General features: G+C 40.9%; 1 protein-coding gene across 11 annotated transcripts in view; it reads left to right on the top strand.

The window, feature by feature from the left end:
• The window catches only part of AP2A2 (adaptor related protein complex 2 subunit alpha 2), a 90,446-nt gene that overhangs the window by 60,399 nt on the left and 13,874 nt on the right, over positions 1-16,173 (top strand). For 4 of the 11 annotated variants that reach the window (XM_019494134.2, XM_059722571.1, XM_059722570.1 and 1 more), the window contains exons 9-16: positions 1,256-1,424; positions 2,928-3,065; positions 4,449-4,631; positions 7,098-7,195; positions 7,394-7,625; positions 9,171-9,344; positions 13,711-13,874; positions 15,207-15,284. In XM_019494134.2, coding sequence (XP_019349679.1) covers positions 1,256-1,424; positions 2,928-3,065; positions 4,449-4,631; positions 7,098-7,195; positions 7,394-7,625; positions 9,171-9,344; positions 13,711-13,874; positions 15,207-15,284 — 1,236 coding nt within the window. Of the gene's footprint in view, positions 1-1,255; positions 1,425-2,927; positions 3,066-4,448; positions 4,632-7,097; positions 7,196-7,393; positions 7,626-9,170; positions 9,345-13,710; positions 13,875-15,203; positions 15,285-16,173 lie in introns of all 11 variants that reach the window. The other 7 variants (XM_019494137.2, XM_019494138.2, XM_014604208.3 and 4 more) reach the window with 2 other exon arrangements.

Below are 16,173 nucleotides of genomic sequence, written 5' to 3' on the forward strand. Positions count from 1 at the left end.
GGGGCTATTCCTTGTTCAATCAGAATAGTCTTCAAATAAAATTCATATTTTAGAGATGCACTACTTTTGGTGGCAGCACCCTTGTTTAATAACTCTAGATCCACTGCTCTATGTTTTGAGCATGTAGTCATACTGCAGTTCTATACTATCAACAGTGAATTTTTGTGGCTCTTCTGGCTATCTGTAATGGGCTTTTGAGATAAGAGAAGAAAAATTGCTGTTAAACCTCAGCTTTCTTCCTTCAGACAGACAAATCTCTGGCCTTTAGAACAATGATCTTATGATCTTTTGGTTCACTGTGGAAATGACCTTTCAAGGAAATGTGAAGAAGTTGATCCTTTTTAATTTATGACTGAAGTATTTTGGAAGCTGGTGTTCTACTAAAACTGATGCAGAGTAGGGTTCTGAACATTAGGCTCCTTTTTTGCTGCAAGTTCTCAATACTAACCTTAAAGGTGCATTGCTAAGCACTTATATTTTCAAAATGTTAAATACTCACCAAGTTACTGCTTCCTATACCATAATTACTGTTAGAACATTATTTGACTTGTCTTTTTCTTTGCACTTACTTGGTGGTGAAAGCAACCCTTTTTTAATAAAATGGGCAATACAGGCAAGACGGAACCAAGCATGACATATAGAATGGAATTAGGGGTGGGACAGCTGAAGTACCTCTTTAAAGTATGGTGATTCTATAGGTGGAAATCTGTTTTTTAAAAGAACAGCTAGATTAAAAGAGAGAACAGAATACCTAGTTTATGCCTAAAAAGTAAACCTAAGGTGGAGGAAAACTTGCTTTGCATCACCTACATGGGTGAGGGGAGGAATAAATGAGGGGACCCAGTATGTACCCATATAGTGCAGGAAACTGGTTGCCTCATTAGGGATAGCCAGATATGACCAGACTGGAATAATATTTAATAGATGGTGTCATCTGGATTTGGAGTGTTTGATTCCTCAGGTGTTGAGAAACAGCCCCTGCTATAACTTGCACCTATAGATCTGGGCCTTTCCTAAATTTAACCTGTCTTTCAGGCTGTGGAAGGCTGACACACTTCCAGTATCTGACCTTAACTCTCCAGCAATGAGAGAGGGGTTAAACCATCAGGGTTCCGAAGGACACAAGCCATCTCATTTTCTCTTTTATAATGAAGCCACTTCTGATGTAGCTATCCTACAAGTAGTGTGTACAGTATTCTGAATTATCTAGTGTTTTCAAACTTTGCTTTGCTCTTTTTTGTTCTTTTCTGTGCAGTGAGCCAAACTTGCTAGTCCGTGCCTGTAACCAGCTAGGTCAATTCTTACAGCACCGGGAAACTAATCTGCGTTACCTAGCACTGGAAAGCATGTGCACACTTGCCAGCTCTGAATTTTCCCATGAGGCTGTGAAAACTCACATAGAAACAGTTATCAATGCACTGAAAGTAAGTATCAAGAATGTAAGATACCTTGTTTGGCTTCAGTTTCAGCTGGATCTGCTTGGAATAACTAGTCAGGTTGATTGTCATTGCTGTTGACCTGAGAGATGAATTGAAGACTGGAGTCATTTGTAATAACAATTGGTTAAGTAGATTAGTTTGAGTTATACCATTACCATTGGCTTAGAGGTCCCAAAATGTCTGTTTGACACATTTAGTAGGATTCAAGCCTTTACAAAGTAAATGCATATGGTGGGAGAACGTATGCAGAAGAACTTGTTGGGGGGCTAATCAGTAATATGACTGGTTATAATGTGGTAATAGAAGTAGTAAGTCCACGGTGCACATGCTGTCTAGCAAAGAAGAATGAACACCTCTTGTTTTATTGACAGACCAAATGTAAACCCCAATATAGATTTCAGCATGTAATATTAGTACCTTCCATCAAGACTAGGAACTGCAATATTTCATTTAAGTAATAAACAAATATGGGAAGACCTATTGAATTGTAGTGGGTTTGTGAGCACATTAGCTTGCCAGTGGAATTTTTTTTTTCCAGTGTGCAGCAATACCTCCATTCCATCCTTGCTCCAGGTTCTCAGTGGGGCTGGCAAGTGTTTTCGTGCTGTGCATTGACATGTGCTCTTCATGAAGTTAATTACACTTATGTAGGTAGTGAACTTGTCTCGAGCAAGCCTCCAGACAATGAATTCATCTGAGGTATTTATCAGAACAAGTTTACTGGTGCCTCTTAAGATTCGGAGTCCAAAACACCTTGTATTAAGCCAAAGTAATGGGGACCACTACCCCCAAGGTTTAAATACCAGTACTCTCCCTAATACCTTACTAATGAAACATGGATAGAATCTGGGTGGCCTACAACCTGCCACAAGATAAGGATCAGCTGGTTTAGCTTTTACTTCAAAGGGTGCTGCACCTCTGATCAGTGACTTTGAGCTCCATCTGATCAGTGCAGCAGTGTCCTTTGGAAGTAAAAGCTGGAGCTTCTCAGGGCTCTAGTGCAGGTGGGGTAAATAAACTCTCTACTGAATATGCCGAGTGAATTTCTCTAGTTCTGTTTTTATTGTATGCTATGCTTTCCATCCTTCAGTCACTGTGTGGTTTTCTTATGAAAAAGAGCAGAGAAACTCCTTTCAATTATTTCAGGTGTATTGTTTTTGGTCAAATCTGGTCTAACAAACACCACAGGTTTCAACTGATCTCTTCTTCAAAAGACTGGCAATGGGAATGAAAGAAGCGGCTTATTACTATGCATCCAATACACTGTTAGGTTCCTGGAGGCAAAATGAACTTACTGTGCAAGTGCTACCAGTAGGATTGTTTTGTTTGTTTTGGGGGTTAAAACAAATCCTTAATTTAAACATGGAAGCTGCGTTGCTTCCATTCTGCATAAATGAGCTGAAATCAGTTTGCATTCTTGTGCCTATCATGAGTTCTCTTAAGCACTCCTGCTATGGTTAACCATCCTGGCTTCGGTTTCTCTCTCAGACTGAAAGAGATGTGAGCGTACGACAGAGAGCAGTAGACCTTCTCTATGCCATGTGTGACCGAAGCAATGCCCAGCAGATTGTGGCCGAAATGCTGAATTACTTGGAGACTGCTGATTATTCCATTAGAGAAGAAATTGTGAGTCAACTGTACTTCCTCCCCCAATCTCGTAGGGTTGCTGTTTGTATAACCTCTAGCAAAGATATATTTCCAAGGTAGCAAAACTGAAATACCTGATAGGTGGCCTAATAATTTAGTGGCTCTGTTATGAAGGATAAGTGAATCCATGAGCCACTTGCAATATTAAATATGTTTGTACAATGTATTAACAGTAGATAAATGCATGAAGGAAACTCATCATGGGATCCTTTTTCTTTTTTTATGGACTAAAGTTGTAGGTCAATTCTGTTAGGTAAGATGCAACTTAAGTAAAGTCCTACCTTGTTTCTAGGATACTGCCTGCAAACATTACATGCTCAGAATATGGAACTACTACTGTTCCAACTCAGTACTTGTCTTAAGGAACCAATGCCTTTTATGTGGCATTAAAGGAAAATGAGCTGTGCAAATCTTGTCTTAAGTGGACAGTTTAATATCTCAAGCTGAGTGTTCAAGGGGTGTCTTGCATGGTTTCTTGAACTTATTTTACTAATACAGAGAGACTATGTGTACCATGTAAGTAATGTCAACCTGCATTCAGTCTTACTGCTCTCTTATATCGGTGAACACCATCTATGCAGGCATAAACATGAAAAATTGCATCTGAATTACATTTATAGCCAATGCTGTAGGCACAAGGGCGCCGCAAAGGTATGGAAGTGCCCCTGGAGCATCTCCAAAGGTGCACCCAGGCTATATCCAGGGTTAGGACATACCAGTCAATAGCAACACTGAATTTGTCTTTTAGGACTCTCTCTTTTTATACAATATTTTTATTTTGATCTTTCAGCTACTCCTGGCTTCTTAACCCTTTTAAGGATTTTTTCCCAGTAAACAATAACTGGAGCCCTGACAACTCTTGGAAGTCTTTTTTCACCGAGTGTTTTAATCGTGTACCCGTAACAATTTGGCTTAATGTCAAAGGTATTCCCCATTGTACTGCACTAATCTGTTATCAGCAACCTAGACAAAATTAATTTTGCAAATCCAAGGACAATGTAGTCTTAAATTTTTAGCTTCATCATCTCAAAGAAAATGCTGATAATGGATATACGCCTCTGAAGAGGGATGAGGTATCAAGCTGTGCCTCTATATTAGTGAATGTATAACCAAATGCACTTTCAGATAATACCTGAGTTTGAAACCTGCATGGTGGTTTGTTTCTTTTCTTTTTTCTGTTAACTTTCGCCTTCAAGTTAAGGACAGTTTTTCAACTAAGAAGCCTGATATTAGTAAAAATGTTCTTGAACACCTGAAAATCCAGTCTATAATTTAAAAAATGGCACTGAATTTTTGGCATGCGTGCCTTATTCTTAGATTTAAAAACAACAGTAGCCAAAGTAACAGATTTTATTTGATCAGGTGCTAAAGGTCGCAATTCTAGCAGAGAAGTATGCAGTGGATTATACCTGGTATGTGGATACTATCTTGAATCTCATTCGCATTGCTGGAGACTACGTGAGTGAAGAGGTGTGGTACAGAGTCATTCAAATTGTGATCAACAGGGATGATGTGCAGGGTTATGCAGCCAAGACCGTATTTGAGGTAAGAATAAAGACTTTACTTTTCTAGTATGACCCCATACTTTCGTACGGGAGTGAAAGATAGTACTTGTCTATCTGGGACAATGTTCATTTTAGCCATTCCCACAACACTTTTGAACACTAAAGTCTTTCTCCTTTTGTGGGGGAGGAGAGAGCTTGAAGTACTCCACCACCACTGAAGTGCATGTCAGTTCAGTATGATAGCATTGTCACAATCCTGAAGTTGAAGAATTTTATCCTAAATTTTTCCTGATGGAGACGATGCTCTTGAAGTAATGCATAGAACACCAAAAGTTTGTGCGCGTTTTCAGTAGGCTTGTGTCCTGACCACTTGTGGCTGAGTGCTGTAATCAGTCATTCATTGCTTTTTGTAATAGAACAGGAGTGAAACTGGAAGGTGTCCTTTTAGGCAAAGTAAGGCTTATGCATATGTAAAAACAAGTGATTAATTTCCTTGGTCATGTCTTTATTTCCCTCTTCTGTCTTTTGCTTTTATTCAGGAGCAGATGACAATATTCTTTTAATGGAAGGGGTCTTGGATTAAAATGTAGTATGCATTTTCATGTCCTTTATACTTCCTCTGGAGTAAGAGGACAATGTTGCAGTACTGCCTTCTGGAAAGCATGGAGCCAGTCGGGAGCTGTTGCCTTGCATTTGATGCAAGAGTCAGATAAATATCTACTTCCCGATTTTTCTTCTCTCCATCTCAGTCTTTTATCCTCTTGGCTACACTTTGGCTTTCCTGTTATCTTCCATTTCCTTTTCATTCCCATCTAGTAAGGGACTATTATAAAAAAGAAACAAATAGGAATCCTTACATAGTCCCTGTAATTTAAGTGCTGCTCTTCAGGTCATGAGCTATAGCTACTAATTTGGTAGTTGATCAGCATCCCTTCTTAATGCTGACAATTTAATTTGATATTATGAGGTTTCAGCTGGGGAATGTAGAGCAGCAGTCACTATTATTGGCTCAGCTGCTGCTGGCTTTTAATCCTGATGAGCCAGTGGATATTGCCTGAGGTTCAATGCATGTTTCCTGGTCAGCAAGCATTCCTTTGGGTCTATCCTGTCTTATACATCTGAAACATCATTGATTTGGAGCCCCCAGGATGCTGCTGTCCTGTCTTGCTCTCCAGGATGATTGCAACTTCCTGGTTTATTGGACTTTCCCAAAGAGCCATAGAAAGGGATCACTGAATTACTATGGCTTTACCCTCAGCTGGAAGCTTCACAATGAGGGGTCTTATCAACACTCTAGTTCTTTCAGATAGCAAGCTGTGACCTGTGGCTAGAAGGAAGATTTGGACTTCCTCTATTTTTTGTCTTTTCTTGAAATTTAGTAAAACTAAGGCAATGCATTTGTGTTTTTCCAAGTTCGTAGCAGGAAAGGATTATGGTTTTAAATACCCATTACTATGAGGTGTGAGGTTGCTTTCAAGCCTCATTTTGAGTTGCAGATGTCTTTTAGGAAGGCAAGCTTTCACTTAATGGAAACTTCCCTGAACTTACCTCTTCTAATAGATGGCTCCATAGCACACACTGAATTACATTCTGTAGAATGGAAGGGTATAAAACTTACCAGTAAATAACATTCCCTTAATGTGTTGCCATTTTGTGTCCTGCTTACATGTACAGTATAACCTCATAAATCCAGCTTTCAGAATTCTGGAATTCTCAAATTCGGCACTTCTTAAAATACACTACATTGGAGTAGCGGCAGCCAGTCCCCGGAGCAGTGGTTACATGTGGAGCGGCGGTCTGGGGTAGTGGATGGCAGCGACAGCCGGTGCATGCAAGCTTCTCCGTCTGCATCCCGTGGAGGGAGTGAGGGCAGTAGCAGCAGGTAGTTGTGGAGTGGTAGTGCGAGGTGGGCAGTAGCGGCAGCTGGAGTTTCAAAAATCTGGAGTTTTCAAATTTCCGGCAGGTGCTAGGCCCCAAGGATGCCAAATGTACAAGGTTATACTGTATTTTTATTCACTGTACATATATGGGGGAACACCCTGACCTGACAGCTCTTGGCTCTTGAGGACCATGGTTTTTCTGCAAATATTTAGAATTTGTAAGAGTTAATGCAGCATTACTCTAGTGATATCTTTGTAGAGCAGAGCTGGACAACCTGTGGCATGAGTGCCACAAAGAACATGGGCATCCTGTGTGTGTAGTGTATATGGCAGATTGGGGAGGGAATAGATAGCACTGACAGGTAGGACAAGATGTAGAAAGCAGTGCAGGAGATTAGGAAGGAATCAAAGTAGAGGAGGAGATCAGGCAGGGAGCAGGAAGCAGAGCAGGAGACTGGGGGCCAGTCATTTTGGCAAGCTTGTCACAAATTAACTCTGCACCCTCGGTGCCACCAATCCTGTTCTGCTCACTGTTCTACAGTAGAACAATGTATTTCTACTCCTGTATCAATGCTCACTGATTTTGAATTCAGCATCTAATGTTTTTACTATGTGGTCTTTAACAGGCCCTTCAAGCACCAGCCTGCCATGAGAATCTGGTCAAAGTAGGTGGCTACATCCTGGGAGAATTTGGCAATCTAATAGCTGGTGATCCAAGATCCAGGTGAGAATACATAAAGCTGATTGCTTGACATTCCAGAAGTTATTCTTATTATGGAATTTTAATGCCTTTGTTTCATGGCCTTTGAAAATATCAGCATGAAACATTTCTAAATATATTAGAGAAAGTAATGATGCTGAATGCTGCATTATGAATATAGACTAAAATGTGTGCTTCCTTTTTTTTAACTCCCCTCTAAAGCCCTTTGATTCAGTTCAACTTGCTACACTCCAAGTTTCATCTATGCAGTGTCCCGACTCGTGCGCTCCTTCTGTCTACTTACATCAAGTTTGTGAACCTCTTTCCGGAAATCAAAACCACCATTCAAGACGTACTGCGCAGCGACAGCCAGTTAAAGAATGCTGATGTTGAGCTGCAGCAGAGAGCTGTTGAGTATCTGAGGCTCAGTACTATAGCTAGTACTGACATCTTGGTAGGTACAGAGTTTTTAATACAGAAGATTGTAGTAATTGGAATAAATATTCCAGTCGTCTCTTTTTTTTTTCACAAGTAAAACTGTCAGACAAACCACATATTAAACTTCCAGTGTTGTCTTTTGTGTTTCCAAAACTTGTCTATTTTAGCTACATTCAACTGAAAGAAAAAGCAAAGTTAATGTCAACTTTTAATTTAAAAAATGTGACTTTAATTCCAGACTTTGTATATGCCAGCCCTGGGGGGTTTCATAGTTAAGGGAGTAGTTTGTTCAGGTGTGGCAAATCGGAATGTCTGAAGGTTTATGGGAAGGAACTATTGCTTTGTTCACTGTTCTGAATTGCAGTATTTATCTGCATGTATTCTGGCTGTGTTTGCTCAGGAGTTGCACCACAACAGTACACAGTAGATGGAACAGTTTAACAGAGCTGTTTACTGGTATGATGAGTCATGTGCATGTAAAGGGATACCTTATTTCACCACTGAGGTCTGTAGTCTTCATTTACATTTGCAGAAGCCTTGTCCAGGACATTTTGTCTCCAGGGAAGTGAAGATGTGGTTTTACAAATCATGATTTTATCAGAGGAGTAGCAGCACTTTTAACTGCCTCAAGATTTTGAGAGGAGTAGACTAAACTAGCATATGGCTGTAGGCAGCTCTTGCTTAAGCTTGTAAACATGACCAGAGTGAATAATTTCTGTTTTTGTCAAGACAGAAGGGAAAAGAATGAACTGTTCAGATTCTGTTCCTCAGTGCCTGCAAGCATGTCCAGCAGTCTCCCAACTATACAGTTTGAGTAAAAGATACTGCAGAAAATCGAAATTTTACTGTAATGAGGGGCCTGGTGATGGTGTAGTAGAGCTGAAGGTGGTGAGGGGGACCCAGGTCAAGGGTCTGCTGGCAGTCAGAAGGGTCTGTCAGTGGGAAGGAATCAGGGGAGCCAAGTTTGACCAATGGGGCTATTTGGCCCTGCAGGCCAAAACCAAAGTCCACTATATGCCCTGTCCTCCCAACTTCTGGTGAGCTAGATAGCATGGCTCCACAGACCAGATTCAGCCAGTGGGCTGTGTCTGACAACCCTACTGAAGGGTATGTGTGTCTTAGCAAAACTGGGGGAAAAAAAAAAACCCCACATAACATCTTAAAGATGAAAGAGGTACCACTCACTGTCTGGGATAACCCTAGCAAATGATATCGGTCAAAAGCAGGATCAGAAATAATTTGTAGCAAACCATTAAAACCAAACTTTGTAAAATTGTAGGTAGGACAGGAAGATTCCACATTGGGAACACCTTGTGATCATTTTGAGCAAGCTTAAACTATTAATCTTAAAGTATTTTAGTATAATCAGACTTTATAGATTTCCAAATGCTTAGCACAGCTGTGTTTTCTAGTAACTACCTATACAGTAACCACTTTACTTCAGCATTTCAGAAGATGGACACCCACTCTGTGTTGGTTTGTTGTAATGTATTGGTTAAAATAATGAGATTTGTTCTGTTTTCTTGGGATCTGTGCTGAAAACTTAATTTTTCATGACTAGGCAACAGTGCTAGAAGAAATGCCTCCCTTTCCAGAGAGGGAATCCTCTATTCTGGCCAAGCTGAAAAAGAAGAAAGGCCCTAGTACTGTTACTGATCTGGAAGAGATCAAAAAAGAGAGGAGTTCTGATATGAATGGAAGTGCTGAACCCACACCTGTTAATGCCAGTAATGTAGTAAGTGTGCTTTTTCGTACAATTTGTGCTAAGCCGCCTTCTACTGTAGGCATGTTACTCTTGTAGTCGAGGGAAAACACCTTTTTCCTCGCAGGTAGTGTGTGTGTGTGTGTATAGGTGTTTGAAGCAGTTGGGCAGGGAAAAAAATTGCTTCCACTGCAAACTTAGCTATTTCAAACAGCTGCTTTCCTGTTTTCTAGTGTTGTATGTAACACCTGTTCAGTCTTTTTTTTGTGGGGTGCAGTAGAGGTTCCTAAGGCCTTCAGTGCCCCTCAGTCTTCTACTTTCTCCTTTCCTACACAGGGGAGGAAAGGAGGGAGGGTGGCTGGCTCCCTGAGATCCAGCCTAGTGGTAAGCTGTTGGGAAGGCCTGCAGGTATCCTGCTGAAGCAGCTGTGCCAATTCTAACCCAGCACCCTCCTCCCCCACTGCATTATCAGTCTTGGTATTCCCCAGGACAGTTCAAGATGCACTGGAGGTTTCTGGGGTGATCAGGGTGGTGGTGGGGGGAAGGAGTAAGGAAAGCAATTCTCCTTGCTCCTACAGGGCAGATGGGGCTGCCCTTGGTGCCTGCTGTTTCTTAACAGCTGCTCTATTGATAGTCTGCCTGCTCCCTGTGAATTACCAAGCTCCTATGGGGGCTGGGGACCCAAGGAGCAGTCCTCTTATCACCCACTGACTGGAGAGCTTGCTTCTGATATGTATCCAGCTCTCCAGCCAGGGGCCTGGAATGTCTGTATTTCCACACTAATTTCTGGGAATTTAGTGCTGCAACTGACCACTAGGGGTGTGCAGAACAAATCAGATTCGGCGCAAATCAGGAACAGTGATTCGATTAGTTGATTTGGATCGCTGTCCCTTTAGATTTAGCCAAATCGGACTCTGAAGATTTAATACCAATTCGGCCATTCACACAGCTTTTAAATGTGTGGGGTTTTTGGTTTTTTTGTTTTTTAATTTTTTCCCACATATCTTGAGCTGCGATGCTGGGGTGGTTGAAGTGTACCACAGGAGCACGGCGAATCCAGAAGTGAACCAAAAGTACTTCCAGTCTGCTTCTGGGTCTGCCAGGGGGTGCAAAGGGGGGGGCCCCCCATGCCCCTTGGCTCAGCTATCAGCCGAAGGGGGACCCTGGGTGCCTCTTCAGACCCAGGAGGCACCTGTTGCTGAGCTGGGGGGCATGGGTGGGGGTCCCCAGTGCGCTCCAGCAGACCTGGAAGTGGACCAAAAGTACTTCCAGTTCACTTCTGGATTCACCGTGCTCCTATGGTACACTCCATCCACCCCAGCATTGCAGCTCAAGATATGTAGTGCTTCCGGTCCACTTCTGGGTTTGCTGCCAAGCATGCCTGGGAGCCCCCCACACTTCTGTGGGACAGTCCATGCATCACAGCATTCACAAGCTGCCTGGTACTTTGAGGTATATAGTAAATGTTAAAAAACATTTAAAAATGTGTCCATGTCTGAATTGATTCGAAGAGTTCCAATTCAGTTCTGAGAGATATTAAAGGGTCTCCTGATTTGCTTCAGAGTTGGAGATTTGGCTGCCAAATCCAATCGGCAACCGAAGCTTCACGCAGCCCAACTGAACACCTTTCTATAACCTATGACTTGGGGCACTTGAGTGTTGAGAGAAAAGCAAACATTACTTAAACTTGCCTTGTGCAGCATCCATCTCATTTTTCTAACTGTGACAGTGAGCGCATTAAAGTTACAGGAAATGTGTAGCTGTATTAATTCAGAGGTGAGGGAAATGTGCAAATTGTACCCACAATACAGATTCATAGATTGTAAGGCTGGAAGGGAGCTCAGAAGATCATCAGGTCCAGCCCCCTGCACTAAGCAGGAAAGATAACTGGGGGTCAGGTGACCCCAGCAAGGTGACTGTCCAGAAGATTTCCAGGGTAGGTGATTGCACCATCTCTGGAGGGAGCTTATGCCACAGTCTGGACACCCTGAATATGAGGGAAGTTTTTCCTAGCGTTAAGCCTGAATCCGTCTTCCAGGAGTTTGTGGTCGTTACTCCTGGTTTTCCCCTCAGATGCCCTGATGAACAGTTGATCACCAAGCCCTTGATGTACTCTCCTAGTGTAGCAGTAAGCTGCTACCAGGTCCCCCCCTCAGCCTTCTTTTCTTCGGGCTGAAGAGTCCCAGGTCCCAGCCTTTCCTCGTGTGGTTTGTCATATAAGACGGATCATACAGGTGGCTCTTTGGACTTTCTCAAGCTTGTTCACAACCTTGTTGAAGTGTGGTGCCCAGAACTGGATGCAGTACTTCAGCTGTAGTCTCATCAGTGCTGAGTAGAGCAGAAGGATCACCTCCTTGGTTTTGCTGGAGATGCATCGATTGATGCATGCCAGAGTGTTATTTGTCCTACTGGCTGCAGCATCGCACTGCTGGCTCATATTCATACTGTGGTGTATTATTGCCCCAGGTCCCTTTCATTCATTGTGCTAGTCAGTTTGGTGCTGCCAAACCTGTAGGTGTGTTGGGTTGCTTGCCCTGAAGTATGATGAGCAACATAATTTTAATCAATGAGGGAGAAGCTGAGTGGGGTTGCTTTATCTGCTACAGTAGAGAAGGTACAAGTCAGTCTTTCAGAGCAATTCAGAATGTTTATTTACTTCATTATATCCACCACTTGAGGAGATCAATTCATACTTCCTTGCTTCTTCCTGAACTGAAATATCCAACGATATTTTTTTTTTTTTAAGATGACTTTGACAGAACTGTTTTCACCCTACAAATTAAGATGAGATTCATTATCTTGTCACTAAAAGTAAAAATGTTAAAGCAATGGATGTAGCTTTTAAATTCACTCAGAATAGCTATTGCTTTGGATACAAATATTCATCTTAAGGTTTTCTTTCTAAAATGCTTTTCCACTGAACTCAAACTACTTATTACAGCAAATCCCACCCAATGCTTCAGCAGCCATCACCCATTTCCAGATTTAATGAGCCAAGCTATTTTTTCATCTTAAGGGCTAGTTAGCCAACCATTTTGCCACTTGTTCCACTTCAGTTTATGCTCCATTATCTATAGATCAGCATCACCCAATTATAAAGCTGCTACCTTCAGAAACTGATTCGAGTTTAGACATAGGTCAAACTGTTCTTGTATTCAGTGTAACTTTAATGTCATTATTGGTGTTTGCTAAAGAACAAGTGATATTGTTTACTACTTACATCTGCATGTTGCTTTTTTTTAATTGGCATACAAACCAAGCCATAATGCTATTATATATGTTTAAAAAAAAAAAGCTAATGAAAAGTGCAACTTATCTCACTTTAAGATGGACATTTCATAAACAGTAGTTCAGCATCCTTATTTTTGGGCCATGTTCTCAGTGAACAGTGCCCAACAAATGTACATACTGTGCATGATGTAACCAGATACTTGTGCATGTGACTTACGTTGCTTTTCCAAATCTGGTATTTGGATGCATGTCATTAGCAAGATGGAGTAGCCCAGAATTTGCTTCCAAAGGAGTGATTCTCAATTGGTGCCACAGTAATCCTCTCCAGGGGTGCCAGGGAATGTTAGCATTGTCAAGTGTGCAAACATTCACAAAATCAAACCAGATTTATAAATAAATAAAACCAAATTGGATTTCATAGTCTTAAAGACATTCTGACCTTTGGAACAGAATTTCTCTGTGTTTCTGTAGTCAGAAAATAGTGAAAACTCCAGTTGGCATCGTGAGGTGTTGTAAGTCTGCAAAGGTTGAACTGTTCTGTAGTGATTCTTTTTCAGACTTCGTGCATAGTTTTGAAGACCTTGCATCTACTTGCTAAAGACCAGTAATGTCACTACAGTCCATATCTCGGTATATTCCGACTTGCAGGAGGAAACTTGCACAATCATTCAAAATGCTGGTGTGGCTAGGCTACCTCTTGTTTAGTAAATGTGACTTCTGCATGAATTGAAAGGTTTCTGGATATTGCAGTATTCTCTTCTTTGAGACTATAGCATTCTATTCTGCTTTCTCATTCTTCCAGTTGCATTTTTGCTTATAGTCTTTGGGTAAGTCAAATGAACAACACAACCCATTCACATTTTACACAAGTATCTTCAGCAGAGCATTAATATCTTTTTCCTACTCCTTATGTTCTCCATGTAACTTCAACGATACACTTTAATAGGACTTGAATTATTTACATGACCTTTCTTTTAGCAAACTAATTCTTAATAGATGGATCACTCTTTTGGAACAGCAAGTATATGTTGTTCTCCATTTCTATGATTGATTTTAATTTGAGGGATGACACACATCTTAAATGATTTTGAGTAAGGGATTTGGTATGGCTCTAATTTTAATAGTGCTAGCTGCAGTTTTAAGGTATTCTGTTCTTGTCTTTTTATAGTCAACTCCTTCTCCATCTGCAGACCTTCTGGGTCTTGGTGCAGTTCCTCTGACCAATTCTGCTCCTGCACCTTCCTCTAGTGGCAGTTTGCTGGTGGATGTATTTTCAGACTCTTCCTCTGTGGCTGCACCTCTTGCTCCTGGCTCTGAAGACAACTTTGCAAGGTAATGAGGGTTCTTGCCTCATACTGCTTCCCTGTTATAACTGATGGGAATTTCAGCAAAGAGTACAAATGGCTTCAGTTGTTTTTTGTCCTGTTTATAAATGACATTCACTTCAGCTTCTGAACAAGTTATTTAATATAATTTATGGAATAGGAAAATTCACATTTGGTTGGTTACCCAAAGGTAAGCTAAATGTGAATGCTGAATGTGCTGTCTGTACTGAGTAGACAAGCTTAACAGCTTTAAATCCAGAAATACCACAGTAAATCTAGGGGTTGACCATACATAGTTGTTTGGTTTTAAGGCCTGCAGGTTTACTTTTAAAGGCATTATTTGCCAACTGCATTAACTATTAATCCTGAAGTTTTCTAGGTTGGCTCACATCATGCATATTTCCTGGTGCTTCCCTAACTATATCAGCTAACTTGTGGCCAACACTGCATCTGAAAGAGTATTTAAAAAAAAGAAAAGAAACCAACTTTCTAATTACCTTCTACTGAGGAATATGTAACACAATTTTTTTCTTTTTTTTTGCTTTTGTATTAAGCGAGTTTGGGATAAGCGTGTATTCAGCGGGGTTCTATAAATGTACTAGTCTAGGCAGTCTCCCTTTTTGCCATTTGCAAGAACTTGTATAAAATCTCTTTTCCTTTCATGTGACATCAGGCTTGTAGTTCCATAAGAAGCATTTTGCAACCTTAGCCAGTCTCTAGCTGTTGTAATCCCTAGAGAAGTGCTACAAGGTTGTCACTACGGGTCTTCTGTACATGCCTCTGTCAATCTTCCACTACACCTAAGGAACACTTTTTTTTTTTTTTTTTTTTAGGCATGTCCTAGACTATTAATGTTTACTGCTGTTTCATAATTATTATAAAATGCTTTTGGTATTACCTTTAACTGCTCATACCAGTATGGTATAAGCATATGACTATAACTAAAAATGCTTAACTTTCATTAGGCTGCACACTGAAGCAACAGGAAACTTTTTTTTCTTTAAATATAAGGATTTGAAACGATGCGTTCTTGCTTCTGGAGTTTGCTGCCTCTAAAGAATTTAGATGGCAAAGTGGTGTAATTAAATAAGTGCTGAATGGTTTGAGTGCCTGTTGACTTCAGTGTGAACTGCAGATTTTCAGCAAACATGAAAAATCAGGTTACTTGAAAGTATTTAAGTCTGTTAACTCCAGGTACCTCTTGACCCTTGTTTTGACCTCCCAAAATGCTGTGCTTGAGGAATGAGGTAAAGGAAATGACTAAGCACTAAGCTCTCTTTTACTAACTCTTGACATCTCTATTACTACCTCCTTTCTCCCTTTGTGCTGCTTGAAGTAGCTCTGACCTGGCTTCATCTGAGGTAGTTTCTGAGGAACCAGCTGATGCTGTGCATGATGCTGATGAGCTTATACACAAGTAAGCAATAATAAAATTTTGCTAGGCTGGGAGAGACTTCCAGAACATTACACAAACATGCACAATTGAAAAGCAAGAGAACTAACCACTGACCACTTTTCATAGCCGGGAGGGGATGTTTGGGTATTCACAGAGCATGTTGGATTACAGCATATGCAGTTGACCAGTTACAGAGATGTACTTATTCAAAACTCTACTGCTTCAGCTCAGCATAATGTTCAGTACCCCATGCTGCTCAAACTTGGCCTCCCCTCCTGAGCAATATGATTTACACTATATTTTGCTGTCACTTGGAGAGACAGACAAGTGAACTAGAGGAGTAGGTAGGTGTTGCCAGATGAGTTAGCAGAAGCACTTGTTTGTTCAAGTGCTTTTGTAGAAAGCTAGGGTTTTACTGAATCTGCTTAATTTTGGGGGAGGGGAAGGACTTGAATCTGCAGTGTAGGATGGGTTCACTTTGTTTAAAAACCAACCTGAAAATGGCTTGAGGAGCAGAGATCAGCCATAAGTATATGACAACATTCAGCAGATATGTAAATGCTCATTCTGTCTGTTAACAATGTTTACCCTTCCTGATTTGGTATTTTTGTCCTTATACCCTTGGCAGTCTCATTCAATAGCTGAATGCTGGATTGAAAAGCATTGGTTCTCTGGTCCTTGTAGCATGCATGTTTGAGGTCTCTTGGCTTCTTTCCTATTTTTCTTAAGCATCATAATCAAATTAAAGCTTGGATAGTTTCAATAATAGTACCTTCAAGAAATGGGTTCTGGCTGTAATGAGCATCCACTTGCATCGAGTTTCCAGTTTCTCTATCATGTCATATTTTCACTGAATGCTTCTGGCCCCACTGTTTTTTGTATGCCATCCCTAAGCCCTTGCAACTGGTAT

The sequence above is a fragment of the Alligator mississippiensis genome, chromosome 2 (genome assembly GCF_030867095.1).
Source record: "Alligator mississippiensis isolate rAllMis1 chromosome 2, rAllMis1, whole genome shotgun sequence".
NCBI classification, from domain to species: Eukaryota; Metazoa; Chordata; order Crocodylia; family Alligatoridae; genus Alligator; species Alligator mississippiensis.